The sequence below is a fragment of the Rhinolophus sinicus genome, linkage group LG09 (assembly GCF_036562045.2).
Source record: "Rhinolophus sinicus isolate RSC01 linkage group LG09, ASM3656204v1, whole genome shotgun sequence".
Taxonomy (NCBI): Eukaryota; Metazoa; Chordata; class Mammalia; order Chiroptera; family Rhinolophidae; genus Rhinolophus; species Rhinolophus sinicus.
Window position 1 is genome coordinate 76145000 of NC_133758.1, and position 25911 is coordinate 76170910.

The 25911-nt window shown below is 37.1% G+C and overlaps 1 protein-coding gene across 1 annotated transcript in view; it reads right to left on the bottom strand.

Annotated features, from left to right (window-relative positions):
* Positions 1 to 25911, bottom strand: part of PCLO (piccolo presynaptic cytomatrix protein) — a 373138-nt gene that overhangs the window by 172290 nt on the left and 174937 nt on the right. Inside the window, exons 5-6 of the mRNA XM_074339748.1 lie at positions 17867 to 22940; positions 15491 to 17505 (exon numbers count right to left, since the gene is read on the bottom strand). Of these exons, the coding sequence (XP_074195849.1) occupies positions 15491 to 17505; positions 17867 to 22940 (7089 nt within the window). The remainder of the gene's footprint in view (positions 1 to 15490; positions 17506 to 17866; positions 22941 to 25911) is intronic.

The window sequence follows — 25911 nt, forward strand, 5'->3', positions numbered from 1 at the left end:
ATTCACTGATTACTATGTACATAAAATGATCCTATATACAGAAAATACCAAGATTGTACAAAGAAAATTAGCTAACAAATTCAGCAAAGTTGCAGGGTACAAGATCAACACACAAAAAAAATATCAGTTGTGTTTCTATACACCTGAAATTGCCAATCTGAAAAGAAAATCAAGAAAACAATTTCATTTATACCAGTGTTCAAAGACTAAAATACACAGGAATAATTTCATGAAGGAGGTGAACCACTTTTATACTGAACACTACAAAACGTTGCTAAAAAAGAGAAAATAAAAGAAGAGCTAATTAAATGGAAATATATGCAATGTTCATGGATTGGAAGACTTTATGTAAGGTTAAGATGGCAATACTACCCAAAGTGATCTACAGATTCAATTCAATTCCTATAAAAATTCTAATGGCCTTCTTTTGCACAAACAGAAAAGCTAATCATCAAATTAATATGTAATTTCAAAGAGCCCCAAAGTGCCAAAACAATATGGAATAAGAGAAACAAAGTCGGAGGACCTACCCTTTCCTGTTTCATAACAACTTCAAAGCTATAATAATCAAAGCAGTGTGAAACTGGCCTAAGTACCGATATATCTTAATGGAATAGAATTGAGAGTGCAGTAATAAACCCTTACATCTATGACTAATTGACTTTCAACAAGAGCGCCAAGAACATTCAATAGGGAAAGAATAGTCTTGTCAACAAATGATGCTGTATAGCCGGATGTAAAAGAATGAAGTTGGACACCTACCTCACACCCTGTACAAAATTAACTCAAAATAGATCAACAACATAAATAAAAGAGGTAAGGCCATTAAACTCCTCAAAGAAAATATAGGGATAAACCTTCATGACCTTGAATTTGGCAATGGATTGTTAGATATGACACCAACAGCATGAGTAACAAAAAATAAAAAAAAATAAACTTCAATTAAAAATTTATATATCAAATGTCATTGTACAGAAGGTAGAAAGACAATGTAGAAAATTGGGGAAAATACTTGTAAATAATATATCTGATAATGGTCTAGTATCCAGAACATATAAAGCATTCTTACAATTCAACAACAAAAAGACAAACAGCCCAATCAACAACTGGGCAAAGTACTTCGACAGTCATTTTCCCAAATGAGAAATAGAAATGGTCCAGAATCCCATGAAAAGATGCTTAATATTAGTCATTAACAAAATGCAAATTAAAATCAATGAAACCAATTCATACCCACTAAGATGGTAATAATAATAATAACAACAATAATAATAATAAATGGAAAATAACAAGTACTGGGAAGGCGTTGGAGAAATTGGAACCCTCATACATTGCTAGTAGGAAGGTATAATGGTTTACCTGCTGTGGAAAAGAGTTTGACAGTTCATTTCACTTCTAGATATATACCCCAAAAAATTGAGAACAGGTACTCAAACAAATATGTATGCATTAATGGTCATTGCAGCACTATTTTCAATAGCTTAATTTGTTTTAAAGCATTAAAGGAATATGGCATTTCAATTTACAGTGTTGTAAAGTGAACCTTACTGATTACAAGGGTATAAAAAGTAAAATGAGGCTAATGATAATTGTCATAGAAGTAAGAGACATTATATTTCCAAATTTTACATTTCCATTTGAAAGATGCATTGCTATGTGAGAATACAGATATATTTCTTAACTGGTTTGTTGCTTCATTCAACATTATGTTTTCTTGATTATTTTTCTAGGAGAAAAGAAAATGCTTGAAGGTAATGATGCCCTCCTTTTCTCTTCCTTTTAATCTCCCAGTGGTGTTATTACTAAGTTTAAAATCACTCTTTTCGTAGTTACTTCTTCAAAAATGTATTGGGGCAGCAAAACATATTTGCTTATATGCTCTTAGAGAGGAAGAAATAAGGTTTGATGACCCGTGAACATAAAAAGCAGCAAAGAAGCAATTTAAAAGAATTGACAATCTAAAGACTACAAAAACATGATCACATAAAAACTGAAGTAACAGATCTGCTCACTGGAAAATGAACGCAGATACTATTTTCTCAATTAATTTTTACGTGGTCCTGCTGGACTAGGATAATGAATGCTACGAACAACTATCAAATGCTGATTCCTTCTACAATCACCTGAGAATAGAGGCATAGTCGGATGGGTGATAAGATGATTTTCCAAATGGATAATTAATAAAATCTGAGCTTATTGATTGTACATCTGAGTGAGCATTTATAGGCTTCAGCTCATGACATAAAAGGAAGAATTGGTTGAAACTACCAGCAAAAAAGCTTTCTTAAAAAAATACAACACTGCTGTTTTGTTAGAAACATTTCTATCATTTTAGTACCCATAACACACTGAAGAAATTCATGCACATTTATTCATGTCAAAAGGAAAATTAATGTTATTATGTTGAGTCTTTTATGCAGTATTATAAAACTCTCTATAATTAGCATTAATTAGTACTTTAAACAGTGATTTCATCTGAAGTTCAAAGAAGTAAATGACTAAACCATATAAGTATCCTCCAAGCCTGGAGACCGAGATCTGTGATTAGGGCTGAGTTTTATCAGACAAAGTAATGGGGATTGCCTTGACCCGGTCATGCTAAAATATACTACATAATATAAGAATTTTAAATTTGGTCCAACCTATTAAGAGTAATTTATCTATGTAGATAAAATGGTTTATTAGAGGGACCAAACAATTTTTACATATATATTTTTCATACATGTATATGTAAGCATTTACTTGAGGAGGGAGAAAGAGTAGAAGGAGTTTTAAGTGTAATCACCTTTAGCTTCAAATCTTCTATTTTTACTGAATTTTCATTCCCTCAAGAAGATTATCTACTGTTCTTCACAAAACTAAGGTTTTATCTGTCATCTCATAAAAAGTTTTCAACCAAAAAATACTGAGATAGCAGTTCTATAATCTATCTTAATGATTTCTTATATTGTTCTCAACATTAAAGTTAATTTTTTCAACTGTTTTAACTTGAATCCCTTGAACTTGTGCTTGAGATTAAAATAAAATCAATAAAAATCCTCCCTGTTTTTTATAGCTTCAGGCTAAACGACCTGAGTTGATTTAGCTAGATCATTTAAGACTGTTTAACTTATCACACCTGTTCTAGTTCTCTAATTCAAACTCTACACCCTAATTCAATGATGTCAAATGGGTAGTAGATTGGGGAGAGAGGTTATCACTTTGTGAGGGGTATAAATGTCTTACTATTGCATTGTTTTGTATACCTGAAACCAATAGTAATAATAATAATAATAATAATAATAATAATAATAATAAAAGATGCAGAACAGTACAGAAAAGAAAAACCTATTAATTAGTAACGCCTCATTTGACGCAAATGGAACTCATGTTGGTTGGTAGTGAAAAGAACATTGACCTTGACTTCAGTTTCCTCATCTTTAAAATATGGAATAAAATAAACATAAGGCCTACAAAACATACGTGGTTTGGATCTCAACCAAGCAACTGCATGTGAAAATATTTTATTAGTTACACGAAGCTATCAAAGCATTAAGTATATTATATATATGTCTATTATATGTATGTATATATACACATATATGCTTATTAAAAATGTATATTTTCTTGTTGAATACGATGATAAGAAAATGTCAAGTAACTATTGGAATATATTGCTACTATATACCTTATACCTCAAAATGTATGTCAAAGTTTCATAAATTTTTATATCATAGTAATTTTAGTTACTCACTTTTTCAATAACAGCTAATGCAACACACTACAGAATCCTAATTAGTAATTTTTAGAAATATAAAAAAATATACAAAAGTACATGTATGTTGTTGGGAGTGGATGTATTTGGTAGAATTCGTATATAGCTTGATTGTAGAGTGAATTATAAACTGCATTATTTCAAAATAGAAAGTGTAGTGAATTGTTAAGAAACAATATGATAAAAGACTGAGGAAGCTAATTAATGCTAAGTAATGGTCTATGTTTTTAAACTGTGTCAGTAATAATCAATGCTCTATTAATTCAGAACTCACCTGTCTTAGTTAAACTGGCAAGTCCAAATATTTAGTTTTACATTTTCAGCAGAACATTATGAACATAAATCTCTGTCTTATAATTACACTTACTTGCATATTTTGATATATCATGTCTGGGAAGGATAACACAAGTAATCTGATTGTTTTCCCTCCTGCCTTAAAAGCTTTGTTTTGAAATTAATCCTTAGCTATTAATTATAACGAAATAGTAATGTTAACCACTGAACATTAAATGGATAACATCAACTTAAAAAACTTCCTGGTTTTCACTCATTGACATTTGTATATATGTATACATTTGTTTTGACTTTTATCATATCCTAATAATTAATGCCATATATTATTATACTGCCTTTAGTTTTGAAAATCACTTTAAAATAGTTTTTTCTATACTAATTTTAAAACAGCTGAATTTTAAAATGCAAGATTTTAATCATAAAAATATTATAAGAAATATAAATTAGTAGTGAAGAAGGTAAAAGCTATAGAAAGAATGAGGCTTCCAGGAAAGATGCAAGATGGCAGAATAGAAAAACGCTGTGCTTGATTCCTTCCATGAATACATTAAAATTACAACTAAATTATAGAACAATCAACCTGGAGAACCATCTGAAGTCTAGCTTAACAGAAGTTTTATAACTAGGGATACAAAAAGAAGCCACATCAAGACTAGAAGGAGGGGCAGAAATGAGGAACAGGCCAGCCCCAAACCTCCATGTGGTGGTTGAAAATTGGAAGGATATTTTGGCCATGGAGGTCCTCCCAACCCCCAAGGAGTGAGGGATGCCAGCCTCACAGCAGGCTCCCCAACCTGGAACACTGGTGCCAGGAGAGGAGCCCCCACAACATATGGCTGTGATAAACAGTTAGGATTCTGACCATCCAGGTGGAACGGAAGGCTGTGGGGAAACCCAGACATCCTCTTAAAGAGCCCACACATAGCCTCACTCACTCGCATACACTCTCCCTGTTGCTCTGGCAGAGGGACAGTAACTCAGGGGGCTTTGGATACATACAGGGAGAGAATGAGTTATGTGGCTGTGGGGTGAGGACTGGAGGGACAGTTGCCATTTTTTCTCTTTGGGGTACTTTTCCTGTGCAGCCAGCAGACAGGTGCCAAATTTTCTGTCTTGAGCGCTCCCCCACACAGCTAAATCTGAATCTGATTGGCCTGATGAGCTCCATTTCTCCACCCTGCTGATTCCCTAGGATCCTGTACACCCAACTCCCCCAGTGCTGGAGGCACTTTTTCTTTGAGCAACCATTCCCACATGCATTGCACTCTTTCTTGGAAAACTTTCGGGGTTGTCGATCCCCAGTGGAAAGTGACTGTCCTTGGTGTACTCTGAAACTTTTGCTGAGTATCCCCAGGCTCAGCACTGGAACCAAACCAGAATGACATTAACCTGGTGACCACAACTCTTCCTACTGTAGGGGCTCCCTGAGATAGGGAGCCCAATTTGCATATCTCACCCAATTTGCATATCGCATGAAGCTTTGTCAGTGGCTGAACCTTAAGGGAGCCAGAAGGAGGCAGATGACTCAGGATGTCCTGGCTTTATGAGGAGTTACATCAGGCCTGGAACTGGTGGCAGTCATACTTAGTTCACAGCATGATCTCTCCCACACACCTCCAGGTTTAGCACAGTGAGTGGCCAACCGTAGATCACTTTGTCACTCATAGCAGATAGTCCCTGGCCACTCAGAGGCAGTGGGTGACCTGGGCCTGCACTGGTGCCTCTTTCAAGAGGCTCCAGAACCAACATACTTGGAGGTTGGCTTCTGACCACAAGCAGAGCACCACCCAGTTAGTCCCACAAGTGGCACACACAAAAGGCAGTCTCAACAGGCACCACATCCCACTGGGGCATAGCCCACTCAGTGGAGTAAGACCCCCGCCCCCACAGCATCCTATAAGCTGTGGAGGTGGAAAAACTCCACAGTGAGTCAGGCTGAGGGTCAATCCCACCCACTAATGTGCCATTAGCAATCAAGGCTCAACTATAATATGAGAGCACACACAACCCACACAAGGGACATTCCTGGAGCACCTGGTACAGGTGACCAGAGAGACAGTGTCAGCACCCCACAATGCACATACTACATAAGGCTACCCAGCCAAGACTAGTAAACATAGCATATCTATCTAATACATACAATCACAGAGCAGCAGCCAAAATGAGGAATAAAGAAACACATCCCAAATGAAAGAAGAGGAGAAAACACCAGAGAAAGAACAAACAAATTGGAGGCAAGCAACTTACCGATACAGAGTTCAAAACAATAGTTATAAATGTGCTCAATGAATTTAGTGAGAACTTCAACAAACACATAACATAAAAAAAGACCAATCAGAAGTGAAGAATGCAATAACTGAAATGAAGAATACACTGGAAGGAATCACCAGCAGACTAGATGAAGCAGAGGATTAAATCAGTGATTTGAAGACAAGGTACTAGAAAACACCCAATCAGAACAGCAAAATAAAAAAAGAAGAATAAAAAAAATAGTTTAGGAGACTTCTAGGAAAACATCAAGTATACCTTTGCATCATAGGGTTACCAGAAGGAGAAGAGAGAAAGCAAAGGATTGAGAACCTATTTGAAGAAATAATGACTGAAAACTTTCCTAACCTGACAAAGGAAATAGACATAAAAGCCCAGGAAGCACAGAGTCCCAAACAAAGTGAATCCAAGGAGTCCTATACCAAGGCAAATCATAATTAAAATGGCAAAGGTTAAAGACAAAGGGAGAATGCTAAAAGCAACAAGAGACAGGCAACTGGTAACTTATAAGGGAACTCCCATAAGATAGTCAGCTAATTTCTCAACAGAAACGTTGACGGCCAGAAGGGACTGCCACAAGATGTTCTAAGTGATGAAAAGCAAGGACATACAACCAAGATTATTATACTCAGCAAGGTTATTATTTAAAATCAAAGGACAGATAAAGAGCTTCCCATACAAGAGAAAGCTAAAGGAGTTCATCACCACCAAACCAGTATTACAAGGAATGTTAGAGGGACTTCCTTAAGACAACAACAACAACAACAAAATAAAAAAAATAGGAATAAAATGGCAATAGCTACATATCTATCAACAATTACTTTCAATGAAAATAAATTAAATGCTCCAATCAAAAGACATAGGAGGGCCGAATGGATAAGAAAACAAAATCCTTATATATGCTGCCTATGACAGCCTCAGTTCAGATCGAAAGATACATATAGACTGAAGTAAAAGTAAAGTGATAGAGAAAGGTATTTCATGAAAATGGAAACCAACAACAACAAAAAAATCTGGGGTAGAAATATTTATACCAGACAAAATAAACTTGAAAAAAAAGGCTATAACTAGAGACAAGGATCCAGTAATACCACTTCTGGGTATTTAAACGAAGAAACCCAAAATGCTACTTTGAGTGGACATATACATCCATATGTTTATTGCATCACTGTTTAACATGGCCAGGATATGGAGGCAGCCTGGTGTCCATCGATGGATGAAGAGTAGGTGGTACATACATATATACAATAGAATATTGCTCGGCCAAGGAAAGGAATGAGTTCTTGCCATCTGCAGTGTCATGGATGGACCTGGGGGGTACTGTGCTGAGTGGAGTATGCCAGACAGAGAAAGATAGGTGCACTGTGAGTTCACTTATATGTAGACTCGAAAGAATAAAATAAACAAACAAAAGAGAAACAAAACTCATAGACACAGAGAACATTTTGATGGTTGCCAGAGGGGAGAGGGGTTGGGAGTGGGTGAAAAAGGGGGAGGGATTAAGAAGTACAAATTTGTTGTTACACAGTAGTCATGGGGATGTAGGCTATAGCATAAAGGATATAGTCAATACTATTGTAATAACTATGTATGGTGTCAGCTGGGTATTTGATTTATTGGGGTGATAAATGGGAGGGGGATTATGGGGCAGGGTGAAAAATGTAAAGGGACTAAGAAGTGCTAATTGGTATTTGCAGAATAGTGATGGGGATGTAAAATAAAGCATAGGGAATATAGTCAATAATATGGTAATAACTATGTATACTCCCAGCTGGATCAATTCTTAAATTATATAGATGTCTAACCACTATGCTGTACACCTGAAATTAATATAAAATTGTACTGAATGTCAACTGTAATTGAAAAACATAAAAAATGGGGGGAAGGTGAAGGGGAATAAGAGTTTCACATTTCCAGGCATAAAACAAATAAGTCGTGGGGATGTAATGTACAGCACAGGGAATATAGTCAATAATATTGTGATAGTGTGGTACAGTGTCAGATGGTTGCTGGATTTTTCACGTTGATCATTTCTTTAGGTATGTAAATGTTGAATAACTTTGTGGTACATCTGAAACTGATATAATATTGTATGTTAACTGTATTTTTAATAAAAAAAATGAGACTTCTATTATTTAGCCAATCTTTAACATATGAATAATCTTTCTGACATATATAAATACAACCATTATAAAATAGGTTATTTCATCCAAGTCAGTTTTAATAGACTGATTTCTTACACTGCTTTTCAAAGAGAATAATGAAAAACAACTCCAAATAAATATTATTTTTCAAATGACGTTTGGCCATCTTAATCATGATTTCTTAAATCTGTATATTCTGACAGAAATAAAATTGACGGAAATAAAATTTCTTAATTTAGGTTATGGAAATTACGCTTAGAAATAGACATTAAAGGGTTCCAAAAATCTTAAAAATAACTATCAAACAGCAATCAGTGAAGCAAAAAATATTTTTGTAAATATCAGCTCGTGAATACCATCTGCTTTGCAGTAGGATCCTGGCTTAAACTGTAGAATAAAATGAATTTAATAAAGAGCTTGTCTATTACTAAAAAAGCTCTAAACTTATTCAATAAGTGTAAGGGTAGGACAAAACAGCTTTAATACTTAACAGCCTATGTATTTTTAAGACCTTATAGAGGTGATAACATTTTAAATGTAGCTTATTTTAGTACAAAAAGTGGTGTGGATCATCACTGACAAAACTTGTGCTATTTATGAAATATATGTCTTTCTCATAGAGGAGTAATTTAAAACTGTTATTTTTTAAGACAACGATATCTTGAAATGAATTTGATCCCTTCTAACTCCAAACAAATTATTTGAATTTACAATGCTGTTTCTCTGAATGGATAATGTCACTTTCTCCCCTGATTTTGTAAAGAATATACTATATTAACCTTCCTTGCTGAAGTTATTGATTATCTGGGGTAATGATGTAATCAGTTTCATTGTGTAGAAGAAAGAGAAGGGCCTTTCGGTGCTCTGCTTATGAAAATTTCATAGATGTGATGCTAGAGATAATCAAGATACACACAAAATTACTGGACAAAAACAAATTTGAGAAAGTGTAGTGATATCTGTTCAGCAAGTCGAAGAAAAGCACAGAGGAAAAAGAAAAAAGAAAAACAACTGCACAAATCATACAGTGGGAGGATAAACAAGATTTTATTTGTTTTTCTTTTCTTTTCTTTTCTTTTCTTTTTTTTTTTTTTTTTTAGGTGGAAGTGAGAAATTGGCTTATGCCTGTCGTAAATTAAAACGTTTGATGGATAAAGTCCTTTCACTCACTAAATTGTCAAATTAATTTATTGTTATAGAGAACCTACTATGAATCAGGCATCTTTCTAGGCACTCGGGATATAAAAGTGAACATAATAAACTAAAATCCTCACCCTTAAGTTCTGATGGGAGAAGGGAAACAATAAATAAAATTACAAAGGATCTAGTATAGTATTTTTGATGATGAAATGTGATATGGAGAAAAATCAAGAAAAGCATAATGATAGAGTGTTAGAAAATGTGGGTGGTTTTCAACAGGTCAGTTCAGGAAGGTCTCATTACCCCCCAAATTTAAAATGGTTACAGAGAACAGGAATCTGAAATTTCTAGAGAAGCAGTATTATATACTCCACGGAATCGGAAAGGCACATAGTTACTAGGAGATTTAGCAATTATTGCTACCAACCCACAAAGTAAAGTTCTTTAATGACAGTTGGCAAATTTCTGTTAAGGAAAAACAAACATTGCCAAAAGTCAGCCTAAAGAAAGGGTATCAACTTCACTGGACACCTACACTTGCCAGACTTAGTGATGGGAAGGTTATAAATGTTACTTCATTCAGTCATTACAAACAGGTATTTGATCACTGTTCACCAGTTTCTACCCATTTAAAACTATTTGGCTTTCATAAAACCTATTAATTGAAACATTGTTTTACTGATAAAAGTTAGAAAATCACTATGTACATGCTACCTTTCATTTGAAAGCATACTTCTTCCTGTGCTTTTTCTAAATCATGATGAAAATGCATTATTATCAAGTTTCATCTAAGTAGCAGGCTTCATTCTTTGGGAAGGAATACATTCTGATTTTATTTTAATGGTACCTCTTGGGAATTTTCCTGGGGAGAAAATCAAGGACCTAAGGAAAACAGTGGTAATTTCTTTTCCATCTTTACTCAGTGTTAAAATTTTATATTTGTAAAAGGAAGTAGGATGTAAGACAAAACTGTTTGGTTACATAAATGTCAAAAACTGGAATTTGGTTTTGGAGCAGCGAGTTTGACAGCAGAGTAAAGGGGTCAGAAAGTAGATAGAGCTCACCTCTTACAGACATTGGGGAACTCAACATCTGTATATATACAGACATACATAACTCAATGAAACAGTCTCAGATAACACCCTGACCCAGTTATGTCCATATTACTTTATGATTTTATGTTAATTAGTGCTAATTTTAATCAATTGGATGTATACGATATCTTAGGTGTAGTATGAAATCAAATTCCAGTGAAACACTAACTAGGCAATATATATTCCTGCTTTGGACTTTCTGTGTAAAAGATGTGACCAAATTTCTATGATGGCAAAACCGTAGGGGAGTTAAAGGCTCTCATGCCACATAACTGAATTCCTATAAATGCAAATGGAATAAAATTTATATCCAATCCAAATGTTCCAAATTGTAAAATTAAGACAAATTGTTTTGAAACTCCAGGTTAGGCATGAACACTGCCTCTGTGGTTCATAAAGAAAAAAAAAAATTGTGAAAACTAAAGCTCTCCAAAAATTTTGTGAGATAGTTACTAAGAAAAATAAATTGCATAGGAAAAGAGGGCGCAAAAGAAACAAATTAAAATGCAATCCACATTTGCCTGTAAACAAACCAAAAAAAAAAAAAAAATGCAATAGAGTGCTTTGATATGTCTTATGGCTTGAGTTGTGGCTCCACTCCCTGCCCCCGAAGGGAGATACGTTGGAGTCCTAATCCCCAGTATCTTCAACTGTGAAACCATTTAGACACAAGGTCTTCTCAGAAGTTATCGAGTTAAACCAAGGTCATTAGTGTGGGACCTAATCAATAGACCTGTTGCCCTTATGAAGTGGGGAAATCTGGACACAGAGACAGATACACAGAGACGGAAGGCAATGGAAAGAGACACAGATAGACTGTCAGCTACAAGACAAGGAACGCTAAAGCCTAGCAGAAACTAGGAGAGGTCTGCAACAACCCTGCTGACACCTTGAGTTTGGACTTCTAGCCTCTAGACCAGTGACAATACATTTCTGGTGCTTTGTTCTGAGAGTCTTAACAAACTGATACAATACATGGGCAAGAAGAACAAAACGATGCCAGTGGTAGGAGATTAGGCATGAACACTGCCTCTCTGGTTCATCTTATATTTTTAGAGTTTACTAGCGTGTCTGGAAAAGAGCAATGAATGACTCAGATAATGAGTGAATGCAAACAAGAATACATTTTAAAATGAATAAAAGCTAATTAATAGGGATTTAAACTGGAACTTTAGGAAGAGCAAGGAAATGACAAGATAAAAAAGACAGCACACATGGTACTGAACTAGTAAGAAAAAAAACGTTCAATGTGTGTCAGAAGAGACTAATAAAGGATGAGAACTGTGAAGTGCAGAGTCTAACATTCCAATTCTGGTCAGGTTTTTGGTTTATTAAGGAACCGTGATAAAGACACAGCCCGCTCTGGGATCCGTCTAAACTAAATAAGGTCCTCATCTGTAAGGTGGCTGGACTGTCTAATAGCTAAATACCCTTCAACTTGCATTCAACTTGCGTATTAATGCCTATATCAAAATAAAGAAAGTAGAATTGATACTTTAAGCAAAGGAGCTATCAGTTTAGATTATCAACAGGATAGGTCTAGATTGTGGTAATTAAAATGTAAGCAGTCAGAGTCTTTTAATGAATGTCTTATACCATTTCTTTTATGCCTATACCGGTCCCTTTAATACATGTATTCAATAAATATTCAGGGTCTACTTTGTACCAGGCGGTCTTCTAGGCACTTGGGACTACAGCAGAAAACAAAGTAAAATTCCTGCTTTGTAGAGGTTATGTTTTACTGAAGAAGAAAGATGATAATTTGATTAAATACATAACATATTAATAAGCAATATACACAAATGTGGAGGGTTCAGATATGGGGACTCATGGTGATAAGTTGACTTACTAAGAGAATGAGGCAAGGGGAGCCTCTCTGTGGAAGTGAACTTTAAGCAGAGACCTGTACACAGGAATTAGTCAGGCAAAGATCTGGGGAGAGAGCATTCTGGACAGGGGTCCTGGGTGGGGATGAGGCTGGCACATCCAAAGAAGGACAAGGCCAGTAGTTGGAGCAGAGTGAGAAGTAGAAGTGGTGAGTAACCAATGAGGCTGAGAGACAGGCAGACACCAGATCATATGGGGACTTGTTAAGAAATTACTAATATATTCTGAAGTTGCTGAAAATCTGCTGGAGAGTTTAAGCTGTGGAGTGCATGATATAATCTGATGTACATTTTAGAAAATCACCCAATAGGTGCAGTTTAGAGAACTGACTATAAGGAAGGCAAGAGTAGAGGGAATCCAGGGGCTGAGGCAAAAATAAAAAATGATGGTGGCTTTGGCCTAAGCTCCACATCCCCAAGGGAAGTAAATCCAATTCTATCTTGGCAAATTAGATCCCCTGCAATCTGTTCTTTACCCAGATTGTTCCTTACTCAGATTCCTTACTCCAACAGGCCTTTCCAGTAAACTGTTTCTCCTCCTGTTAGCTTTATGCCTGTTTATCAGTCTGAACTTTTGCACATTCTGTTCCCTGTATTTAGAATGACTCCATTGTTCTCTTCATGGTCCAACAGAGACCTCACCCTCCCGTTTCAGGGCCTCCTATTTGAGACATTTCCTGACACTTCTAGGACAGGAGATCTTACTACAGAATTTCATATAGAATAACATTTATCTTTCATGCTGTATTTTAAGTGTTACTATGTTGTCTCAATGCCAAGTGAATAGTATGATTTTTTTCAGCTTTATCAGTCTGAGAAAATTAACAATGTATATACTACTGAGCTAGACTTCTTAAATAAAACTCACATCACTATGGATATCACTTAGATTATTCTTTTCAGTACAACTAATACTTAGTAATCCATGCTTATAATTAAGAAATTAGTTTAAAACAGACTCAAAGCATGTCCAGAAATTTGCAAAGAAAAAATATAAGATATGAAATTTGTATTGTAGAACCAAAGTATATCTAAAGTGCTAAAAACTTTTCCTGTATATAAAATGGCATACTTGTGTGTGCAATAAAACAGTATCTTTTAATTTGTTTACAATTATTCCATATTAAAGCACACATTGAGTTTGGCCAATTAGGAAAAGGAATTATTGAATTGTGCTCCAAGGCTCAATATACCTAGGGTTTTTCAGTTTCAGAGTATTATTTGGTAATTCTACTCAAGTTCTTTTATGATTAGGTAGTTAATCTCTTTATTGATACAATCAGTAATGCAACCCATACAACCAACTGTATCTTTCATTTCACACTTCCAAGTCCAAAGTGAATACTATGAGGAAAACATAGTATTGACAACTTGAATCTCGTCTTGACCTGAGTTTGTTTGAATTAAGGGTACAGGGCCATATATTAAGTAAATGATCAGTACATCAACTGAAAAAGCCCATTATTCTTTCTAATGACAAACCTTCAATATTACTTTTAATTACTACCAAAAAACACGTTTTCAAAGTTTTTCAAGTAACCCTTTAGGTGAATTTATAGAACACAGCTGTAAAAATACCTATGTGTTAGAGCTGAGTTAAAAATCACTTCTCAGCGTAGATTTAATTCTAGAAACAAAGCTATATATAAGATAATAATTCTCTGTAAGTTGCATGAAATCTCCATTTACCAATGGTTCTCTGACTTAACAATTTTAACTTCTGTTCCCCACATAAGGACAGTTTTACATTTAGGAAATACTGTTTGAGAAAGTATATAATAACAAAATGCCACTATGAAACTGGAAAACTTAGATGTGAATTTGTAATTTATTAATGACTACTGATATGTCTATATACCTATAAATACACTTACAGTCATATATATAATGGTGTATTTTCTGGCCCACAGCCAATGTTTAACATAGCTGGGTCAGTGAACGTAGAGAGATAGCTCAGAAAAACCCATTTAAAGGTTTCAGGGTTTGAAGACTTAAGAGTTCAAAACAAGTTTTATAGGGAAACTTTTAATTTGAACATAAATCTCGCTTTAAATTGAATTATCATATTTATCAATAATCTTCTAAAGAGGTATATGAGATTTTTTAAAGTAGAATATACCTGCTTTTATAGCTGATTATTATTTATTATTCTCAGCTATGGAGATCTTCACAAATGTGTCCAATGTATCTCTCTCTACATATTCTTTTCCTTTTGCAGCATAGTTACATATTTTGGTATAATTATTAATTTCAATTATTCAAAGAAACATAAATTTATTTTGCTCGTTTAAGCACCAGGACTAAGGCTTACCTGAGGTTAGATTAAGAACACTGCCGGAAACAAAATAAGCACGGGTGAACTATGAAGATTATATTACACACTCTTCTGCCTGCCCTAGAAATGCTCTCTTTTGGACAGTAAGTGGCCTAAGCCCTTTTGAGAAAACATTCTGGCTGGAGAAAGAAAGAGATTAGATAATCTCCAAGGACCTTCCAACTAAGAATTCCAGTATCCATGGGTCTAAATTTATGGTCCTATTTTGACTTATTGGTTTATATTCAATGTGTAGTCCACCACTGAACATGAAAATTAATTATATTCATTGAAACAACAGCGTAAAATTGACATAGGAAATTTCAAGATTAGAAAACAACTTTCAATTTCATTAAGTCATAAAACAATAAAATTCTTCCTCATTTTTCCTCACAAAAATGTTTTCTTTTTGTGGTATTGTTAAAGGAATGTTTACATTTCTAGTTTTTCCACCAAATTACTAATGACATAATCCTCCCTGAAATTTACTATTAGATTTCTAAGGTACCAGGAGCTGTATTGCTTTCTACAGTCTGCAAACACATGGTTAACATCAAGTCATCCACTGACTTCTAACTGAAAAGAATCACTCTTACCGTGTAGCCCTCCGTATACTGAAAAGGAGCCCTGGAACTTTCGTCTGCTGTTGGACTCAGAGGCTTGGGGTCAGACAGGGACCGCTGCATCATCTTGGCTGTCTTAGGACTCGCTGGGGGGACTTTAGCCATATCTGGATGCAGTACTTTCTGTGGACTTATCTCATCAGGGAGGGGTTTTTCATAAGGTACAAAGGCTGATTCTAAGGCTTTGCCTGGTGAAAGTGGTGAGATGGGTGAGTAAAGGACTTTTGGAGATTTGGGTGGGGAAGGAGCCAGCTGTAGGGTGGAATCTGCCCGAAGGTGAGATGAATAACCAATCTCTAAAGGTGTTGGGCGTTTCTTGTCTTTGGGTGGAGATGTGGCACTCAGATATTGAGGACTTTGTGTGTCTGAATCTGCTTCTGTTTGACATCCTAAACTGCCCCCTTTGTAAGTCTTTTCAGGTGCTGAAATGTGTTTAATTATTTCTACCTTGGCATCCACGCGTGCACGTATCGAAGGTGTTCGTATGGTTCCAACTGGTTCAGTTTGCACAGATATCTCTGCCACTGTTTGAACTGCTATACTGGAGACTTTGGAAAGGGGTTTGGTCTTCTCAGCCTCTGTAGTGCTGTCACCATATTTTGCTACACGAGCCTTTCTCCTTGATCTAGTAGGCATATCCCATTCGTCCTGATCTTCATCATCAGTTTGGACACTTGTATCGACACTCTTTTTAGTCTTCCTTCTTCTGCTTGTGTAACTCCGATCTCCTGCATCTTCATCGTCGGTCTGTACACCACTGTCAACTATCTTTTTAAAACAGCGGGGATCATCTGCCATACTTTCCCCTAGCTCTTCATACTGTCCACGGGCTTTAGCTCCAGCACTTCTCTTTTTGGGTTGTTTTTCATCTTTTACAACAACGTCTGTCAAAGGTATTTCTGAGACAGTACTCAGGATGCCAGGTGGAGCAATGTATTGAGTAACACCATCAGACTGAACTGTGTACCATCCTTGGCTTTGTGGGATTTCAATCGCCACAACGGCTGAGGCTGTGGTGGTTGCATCTTCAGTCGCCCAAAACTGCCCACCTTCTGGGGCAGCATACTGACCTTCCAGCATTGCCTGCTCTGTGGTGGTTTGTGGAGATGCAGTTCCAGAAGGATCATAGTTATACTGATAGATCTGGCGAATCTTTTGCTCTTCTAACTGCTGGTGAAGCTGTTGCTGCAGCTGCTGTATCTGCTCCAGCTGTAACTGTTGCTGAGCTAATGTCTCCTGCCTCATTATGAACTGGGCTTGACGCTCTTCTTCCTGCTGATAGAGAAGGTGCTGCTTCATAGACTGCAGTTCCTCCAGCTTTTTCTGAACCATGATCTTTTCTTGTTCTCGGAACCTTTGAATTTCCTGACGTTCCCACTCCAATTCCTCAGCAAAACGCTGTTGCTTAATTTTCTCCAGTTCCAAGAGCTCACGCTCCAAGTCTAGCTGCTGTTGTTGTTTATCTTCCTCAGGGACAATTAAAATAGTACTTTCATCTCCCACCACCTCAGAAAACACTTCAGATGCTGTGGTTAAAGTGGGAACTGAGTCTATTGTCTCAGCAGTAAGAGTTTCCATAGTAATAGTTTGCAAACTGGCATTGATATCAATACCAGTTACTACAATGTCCGTTTCAGATGCACCTGTTGTTAGGAAATATGATCTAGGCATTGGCTGGCTCTGGTGAAGGGCGGATAAGGAAGTCACTGCAGCAGTCGTGTGCACACCAGACAGATCCCTCACGGTGGTGCTGAAAATGGAGCCAGGCTGTGTGGTGATAGCAAATGTGGAGGGAATTGGAGTTGCCACCGAAGAATAGACAACACCATTAGATGACCTCAACACACTCCCCACACCATACTGGGGTCCTGGAGGTGGCGTCATTCTTGTTGTGGAATACTGTGTGGTACTAATCCCAACTCCTGAAATGACTGGCCGTGTTTCTGGATATGGACCTGCAGTCTTGCTTGAATAATCCATTACCTCACCTGAAATACAGGGTAGAATTATAGTCCAGTTCCCAGAATGAATGATGCTTTTGGGTTTGAAAGCGCTCTCAATCTTGATGAACATAATGAATGGGACTGCATGCAAATCCACAGGTTAACCTAATTAGATGCAGAATAAAAGCGATGTCGAACATGCAGGCACATGCAGGCGACTTTGGGCAGAACAAATAAAAAAAAATGAAGAAACAGAAGCGCACATGTACTCCAAAAAATGTTGCCAAAACATCCAAAGAAAGAGAAAAAGTAACAAAATGAAAAAAGGGACCACATTTTTATCCTGAAATGAGATGAGGAACACCATGATATTTCAAGGAAAGGTCTGATGCCCCATCATACTGACCTGTAGTAATTCTCCCTGAAGTTAGATCTACTGCTGCATCAGTTTCTCCAGAATAACCAAAAGTATTCTTACTTTTATAGACAAAATGTCCAGCTTCTGCTAAATTAGTATCAGACATGGAAGGTTTCATTCCCCCAATCCCTCTATAACCGTATGGCCCTGATCGGTCATACTGATAGTGGTCATCCCTATAACCAAAACGATCCTCAGGAAGAGTAGTTGCAGGCTGCTGTGCTGTGCAGCTCCTTCCGAAAGGTAACTTATAAACTACATCACAGCACACAGCTCTTCGTCCTGCAGTCAGATCAACAGGTTTTTCATCATCTTCTATTATTTTGGTTACCACACTTGAAGTAGATTCATCCATCGTTACAACACTTCTGTGAGACTTTGTCGTACTGAGATCCACTGCTTCCCCATCCGCGATCCCCTGGGATGTGGTGCTCTCAGTCCATCCATTTGTGACACCAACAGGAGGTGCAGTAACAGGCTTTGTAATAGCCAGTGCCGTTGCGTGTGCTGAAGTACCTAACGATAAGTTTATTGGTGCTTCCTGCCTAACTGCCGGAAAGGCCTGGCCACTAGATATCCTGTATAGGGGTTCAGTGTGCTTTGATGTAGTAAGCTGAAGTGGTGTTGCTGTTGCATGATCTATACCCACTAGGCTTTCTGTGCCCGTGCTGTAACTTGTGCTAGGAGTGCACGTGACAGCAGTCACTGTCTCGGTGACCAGGGATATCGGAGTTACTACTGATGATGTTGCACTGAGATTTATAATAGAGGGTTGGACAGCACTGATTTGTCTCCCATAAGCTTCCTTTGTTGTGGTGATCCTTTTCACATCCATTGTAGAAGCAGAAAGATCCATGCATTTTTCCGTTATTTTAATTTCTACTTTTGGTACTGTACGCAAATCAATGGCATCACCAGTAAGTTGTAACTTTCCATTTTCTTTACGTTGATGCTTCTCTAACTGTAGGTTATCTAAAGCAAGAGGCTCTGGAGGAATTGTTATAGAAACACTGCTGAGACCGACACTAGGGACTGTACTTCTGGCTGCTGAAACATCAGCCTTAGAAACTTCACTCGTGATAAACTGTGTAACTGAAGTTGGGGCTGCTTGAAATGAAGATAGTGTTGTCACAGGGAGAGCAGAGAGTGTCTCCAAAGCTCCTGAGATGTACAGGCTCTGTTCTGATGAACGTGAAATTTCTGCAGCTGTCATAGGAGGAACTACAGAAAACACTGGTTCAATGGAAATCTGACCTTTGTGGGGTGACCCGAGGGGCCAACTGGTAATTGCTTGACTAGGTGAAGAATCTGTTGGAGTCCCGGGTTCGGATGGCAATGTGATCACCACGTAAGTCTCCATGAGGGATTTGGAAAATCTTGGTGAAGACTTGTTAGAGTGAGGGGAAAGTGGGGAGGTAGGGGAAGGCAACTTATAATCTGCTGAAGTGACTAAATTTAATGTCATATTTGAAGTTAAGGATAGACCTGTTGGTTTGGGTTGCATATCTGTTGGTTTTTGTGTTGTTACTGGAAGTTGAGGAACTGCTGGTTTAGGGGCAATGGGAGGTTTGCTTGGCTCAGGTCTATGTGTAAATACAAGTCCAGATGGAATTGAAGATGGCTTAGGAGGAACAGGAGGAGGTGCAATGGGTAATCCATTACTCCTTGGAATAGCTGTGGTCTCTACAGTAGTAACAGTGTCAACTAGAGGTGTAGCTGTAGTAGTTAGAGTCACTGCAGCTGTAACTGTTACCTTTTTCTTAGGATGAATAGCTAGTTTAGGTGAGGTTGGTGGAGGAAGTGGTGGGGGAGGAGGGGGAGGGGGAGGAGGGGGAGGGGGAGGGGGAGGGGGAGGTGGTGGAGGAGGTTGAGCTGATGTGTCCAAAGAAGAACTTGGAAAGAATGTATGAGTTTTAGTTGGAAGGGAGGAAACAGAAGGACTGCCAAATGGTAACTGAGATACAGGTTTTGCTTGACCAAAGACCTCTTCAGATATAAAGCATGTAGCTGAAACCTGCTCCTTCTTTGGAAGGGCTATTCCAGAAGAAGGTGGCTGATCAAACACAGTTTCAGATAAGCTAATTTTTGTTAGTTCAGCCTCAGACTCCTTTCTTTTGTCTCTGTAAGCTTCCAGAACTTCCAGAACAACCCCATTCCCAGTTTCCTTTTTGGCTTTCTTCATGGGGTCTTTTTCAGGTATAGGTAAGTCAGTGGAAATAGTGTCAGCAATTAGCTCCTTGGGTTTAGTTTCTATAGATTCTAAGAGAGAAGGTGCCATGTCAGATAAGGGAATTATGATATAATCAGCACTAGTTCTACCATCTGGTATGGTAGTCCGATCTAGACCTGTACTTACTTCTTCTGGATAGTCTATAATGCTACCTGGAAAATATGTTGATGAAGAGATGTCCTCAGAATCTTCAAATTTAGTTACTATGTCTACTGGCTCTGTATAAACTGTGGTTATGCTACCCAGGGTAGTAATGGGTGAGGAGCTATCTGTGGTACCAACTGAAGAAACAGATGAGGTGAGGGAAGGTGTGTCAGAGGGTGGCACAGATGTAGCACTTTCGGATGGCTCAGAATAGGTCAAAATTAGTGATTCGTGGGCAATTATCTCCTGAATTTCTCTTGTATAATCAGTTACATATTCATCTTCAATTTCCTCTGTTGAAAAATGTTGGGTTATTTTAACATCTGGGATAGAGAGTGTTGCACTGCTGGTTGAATCTGTAAGAGATGCTCCTGAAAGAATACTTGATGTCAAAGACGCATCGGGTGCCCTATCAAAGTCCATAGCGGACTCTATCATGTCATCCCCAATGAGGGGCTGAGTTGGACTAGATTCAGGTGTTAGCTGCTTCTGTCGCCTCTTCATAAGTTCTTCATAGGCAGCATCGGCATCTAATAATTTTTTTTCTTCACTGGTAGAAGTTACCATACTACCCAGGTCCACTATCTCATGGCTTTCTGGGATGATATAAGAACTTGAAACAATGTCTTCTTGAGGCACAACAGAATGAAAACTTTCTAACTCATAAAACTCTTTTTGGAGGTCTGTAATTTTCTGCATAGGATCATCATAAATCTGTTCTGGAAGTTTTATCTTTTGTTCTCTCCCTCTCTGCTGCATGAATCCATTCTCATCGTCTTGTCTTGTTAGCAAACTGCCATCTACTGAACCATTGTACGTGTCTTCTACTAACGATTCATAAATGTAATCCTCTATTAGCATCCCACCATACAAAGGCTCCTTTTCAAACATTTCATCTCGTTCATTTGCAGCTGGAAAAGCTTTATATTTGTGGGGTTTATGCATCATTTCTTCATACACCTCCTCAGCATTTTTTAAAGACTTTTGGGCACCTTCTTTCTGCATAATAGAATGATCATCTGTCGGTGAGTATAAAGACACAGCTGTGGGCAATTTATAAACTTTTTGCACCTCTATTATTTTTTCTGGGCTTATTTCAAAACCCTCTGGGTCTGACTCTATACTAGGTGAATATTCAGAACACGAAGATCGATGGAGCTCCTCCATTTCTGCAGCCTGACGTAATTCTTCTGTTGGAGACGCATCCTCGATGGGAGAGAGATTACTGGGTGGTGTCTTTGGTCTTTCCCTCCTTCTCTGAGCTCGAAGTTCATCTTTGTCTTTCTTTGATTTTTTACTAGAACTCTTTCTTTGTTGCTGTTCTAATTCCCGTTGCTTTTCTTGCTCCTTTAATAATTCTTCTTCCTCTCTCAATTCTTCTTCCTCTGAAGAATCTTCAATAGTAGGTAAAAGAGGACCATGTGATCTGTGCCGAGCTTTACGTTGCTGTTTGCTCTCTCCTTTTTTGTGACTTGGGCTACTGTCACTATCCTCATCAAGTGAGGACACTGAGGTAGGGGATGTTCCAGGAGTGAAGCTGGAAGCGTGAAGACTAGAAGATCCTTCCCCCCTCGACCTGTCTTCTGGAGAGTCTGTCAGGCTTTCCATTTCTAATTCTGGCTCTTCATCAAAATACAGTGTGGATTTTTTCTGTGATGGCTCTGCAGAGTATTTCTCTGCTATTGTGCTGTTGAGTTCTATTGTTTTAAATCGACGTAGCCCTCCTCCTCCAGCAACTACAAGTTCTTCACTCTCCTGACTTTTCGTTTCTCTGTATTTAAGTTCAGGACTTTCATCAAATGTCTCATCATCTTCATCATGCCATGAATGCCGTCTCCCTGCATCATCATCAAAGCTTGTACTACTTTTTCGAGTCAGTCGCCTGTGTTTTCCTGCTGTGACTTTCCCTTTCCCTTTTGTTTCTTCCTTTTTCTGGCTCTCAATACTACTACTAATCTCTTTGAGCTGATTTCTAATGAACTCATCATCTTCAGAACCTGAAGCATCTTCATCCGCACTCATTTCTATGATTTGTTTTCGAATAAAGTCCTCTTCTTCCCCTGATCCTTGACTATCTTCCTGTTTATACTCATCACTGCTTGATGAACCCACACTAGCTCTCCGTTTTCTTTGTGGAACAGGTGAGTTTTCACTTTCACTGCTGTCTTCAACTGAATCATAAGGTTGTCTTCTTGTAGCTATGCCATCAACAAACTCAGGCTTTTCTTTATGGTCCTTTCTGGAAGGAACATCTTGTTGGCTATCTTTTTTAAACATATCTTTTTCTTCTTGACTCTCTTTGAACTTCCCTTCTGAAATTGTAGTTTCCTGTGTTTCAGTTAAACTCTGAGTTTTCTGTTGGTCCTTAGGTTGCTCCGAAGAAACATCATGAGGTTGTGTTTTCTTTTCTGACTCTTCTTCAACAAGAGTACTTGCCTGGGCTTCCAAAATGGATAGAACTGTACTTTCTAACTTAGCCAAATCTGAAGGGCTGGAAGGGCTGCTTTCTTGTGAAAAAGAGTCCTTTTTGAGTCCCTTGAGCAAATCCTTTTCATCACTTGTAATAAGACTTGGAATTTCACCAAGTGACCCTGATATGCCATCTGAAGAATATCCTGTGTCACTTAGACCTTGTGGGCTTTTCGGCTGTTGAGAACTTGAAGTGTCTGATTTGTCATCTTCCTTTTCCTAGCAGGGAGGAAAAGATACAGGAAAACTTAACATGGTCAAACTAATAAGCATGGCCTCTCCATTATTCCCAAATAACTATTATGAACAGAAAAATCACTACAGGACATTTTTTCAACTATATGCCAGTATTGTTTTTAAAAATCTGGGCACAGAATGTGAAAATAGTTGATTGATTATATATATATATATATATATATATATATATATATATATATATATATATATATATAATCAGAAACAGTCTCAGAGATATAGAGGAAAAACTGAGAGTTAATAGGTGGGGGGGGGATGGGATGAGGGAGAAGGTGAGGGGATTAGAAAGCACTATCAGTAACCACAAGATTGCCATGGGGATACGAAAGTTAGTTTGGGGAATGTAATTAATAAGGTTGTAAAGATTTTGTAGGGTATCCAATGGACACTTGTCTTATTAGGGAGATCACTTCAGGGATGATGTAGATGCCTGATCACTGCACTGTACACCTGAAGCTGGAGCTGAATAATAATGAATGTCAACTATAATTCGAGATATATATATATATATATCATCATCATCACAATCATGATATATATATATATATATATATATATATATCATCACAAGAAAAGGAGTACAGCATAAGAAATAAAGACAGTGGATATGTAACGGCTGTATGCGATGTCAGAGGGATAGTAGATTGGGGGATGGGGGTTATCACTTTTTGAGGAGTATAAATGATGTCTATTACATTGTTTTGTACACATGATACTAATAAAACAAATAGTTGATACATATTGATTAAGGTTAGTTTTAATTTGATCTAAGTTTAATTAAATATCAGTTCTCAATAACATTTGATTTTAGTCCATCAATACTCTAGTCTTTTACATTTCAAAACCACTTTCTTTAAAAAACATGATTATCTTTCTCAGTACATTTACTTTGGGATATAGTTCAACTTCTCAAAGAAAAAATTTAGTAAGTTTCCATTAACATAATTAATACTTTTAGATTATAAGGGCAGGCAAAGAAGGAAAGAGTGAGAGGATGGGTTTTACCTGGCTACAAGATTTACTGGATATTGGAAAATTTACTTAACAGAAGTAAACAGGTAACAAGGCCATAATTATATTTGCCTCACCTACCAAAGAGAACATTTTTTTTTTCTGAGTGAGATTCAAACAAAGCATTGTTTTTAAAGACATTTTAAAAGATGTAAAACACTATGTTTACTTGGTATTGTGCTTAATAGTATAATGCTATATCAGTTGAAAGGAATGTTTAGGAATTGTAAACCTTGCAAAAGTTATATAATAATTGATCTGACTCATAGTTTCAGTAAAAGAGAAATAGCTAGCTATTAGTTTTGTAGAGTTGTTAATCACATTTATATTCAGCACTCCACCTGAAAGATATTTAACAAATATCAATTATGAATGTCTTCTGACTTTGAAAATACTTGAATTTTCACCTTGACACTATTTCAAAGTCAGTTTCCTTCAACTAGTACAATAACTAACTTAGTGATGGGAACACGGGATTTTCAGGAGATGAGACTCTGAGTAGACAAATCAGATGCTCGACCTACTGCTTTCCTGTGATAAGGCCACGATAACAATTAGGTTCAGGAATCAGAGAGGTCTTACATAAAAATGTTAAACATAGGGACTTTTTGCATAAATCCAAATTAAAAATATTTATGAGCAAAATGAAATCCAACTGATCCAGTTAGTTTCCACATTTAAAATCTCAACCCTTATGAAAGGAAGAGGTCAGATGAAAAACTGCATGAGACCATGCTCTATCTGACCATAGCCTATGAGGTCATCTTGATTCCACTAAGTCAAGTATCTTGAACTAACCATCTTAATACATTCAGTGGGCGTCTAGGCATGGACTCTTCCAACCTATCTGTAGCCCACAGGAATAGATGTCAGACTGAATAACATACAATCAATATGCATAAACCTCTTTTTTTTGCTTCTATCCTGCTTTTCTTCTTCTCTTTCTTCCTCCCTCCTTCCCTCCCTCCCTCCCTCCTTCCCTTTCTTCCTTCCTTCCTTTTCTCCTCGTCCTCCTTCTTTTAGCTATAAAGTTCTCAAATATAAATGTTGTTGGCTTTGATATTCATTTTGCATTCATTTTTGTCTCAATATCTGTCTTTATTATGTATGATTAGAGATGTATCCTGAATACATTACAGAGTAAAATGTTTTTGCTGAATTTACAACATGACTTAGTTAAAAAAAGGTCTGATACATTCTTCACAATTTTAGTCCCAAAAGCAATGCCTACTCTTTGCTTTACCAAGAATTAATGTCCTTGGACCATTTCAGGTGTCTTTGCAGGAAAGGGTTACTTATCTGCAGTTGTGAGACTATAGTAGTAGGTCTAATGAGTACCCAACTAACTTTGGTTCCTTCCTCTTAAGGGCTACACGTTGATGAAGTAAATACAGGTGAGCAGACTTTTAATAAAATCTTTCTGGATGGTCACCGTTGAGAGATATTTCCAACTCGCCATATCCCACTAAATGCCAGAGCATATATTTTTGAGTCCGATATGCTTTCTATGGCTTTCCTTGTCTTCCTTTCCAGGCTTCACTAAATCATAGTAAACACCATAACCTCAGGGGTGGGATATCTAAACAACTTGTGAATAAAAGGTCAAGAATATGATCTTTCATAATCAAATTTTGATGGCATCATTTCTATTCTTTGTGTCTGCATTTATTATAAAACAGAACAGTGTAACAAAACTATGCATATATAGAACAAATATTACTCTTGTTATGTATAACAATTAGTTGAATATAATGAAAGATAAATTCTAAATTTATACAATAGGTTCTGAGGGTTCTACTGACATTTTACAAAAATTAGGACCAAAGGAAATTAAGATAGAGTAGACAGGAGACTAATACATATATAACAAAATACCTACCCTCTAATCCCCTTTATGTGGCTTTCTCTGTGTGTTCATGCTTTC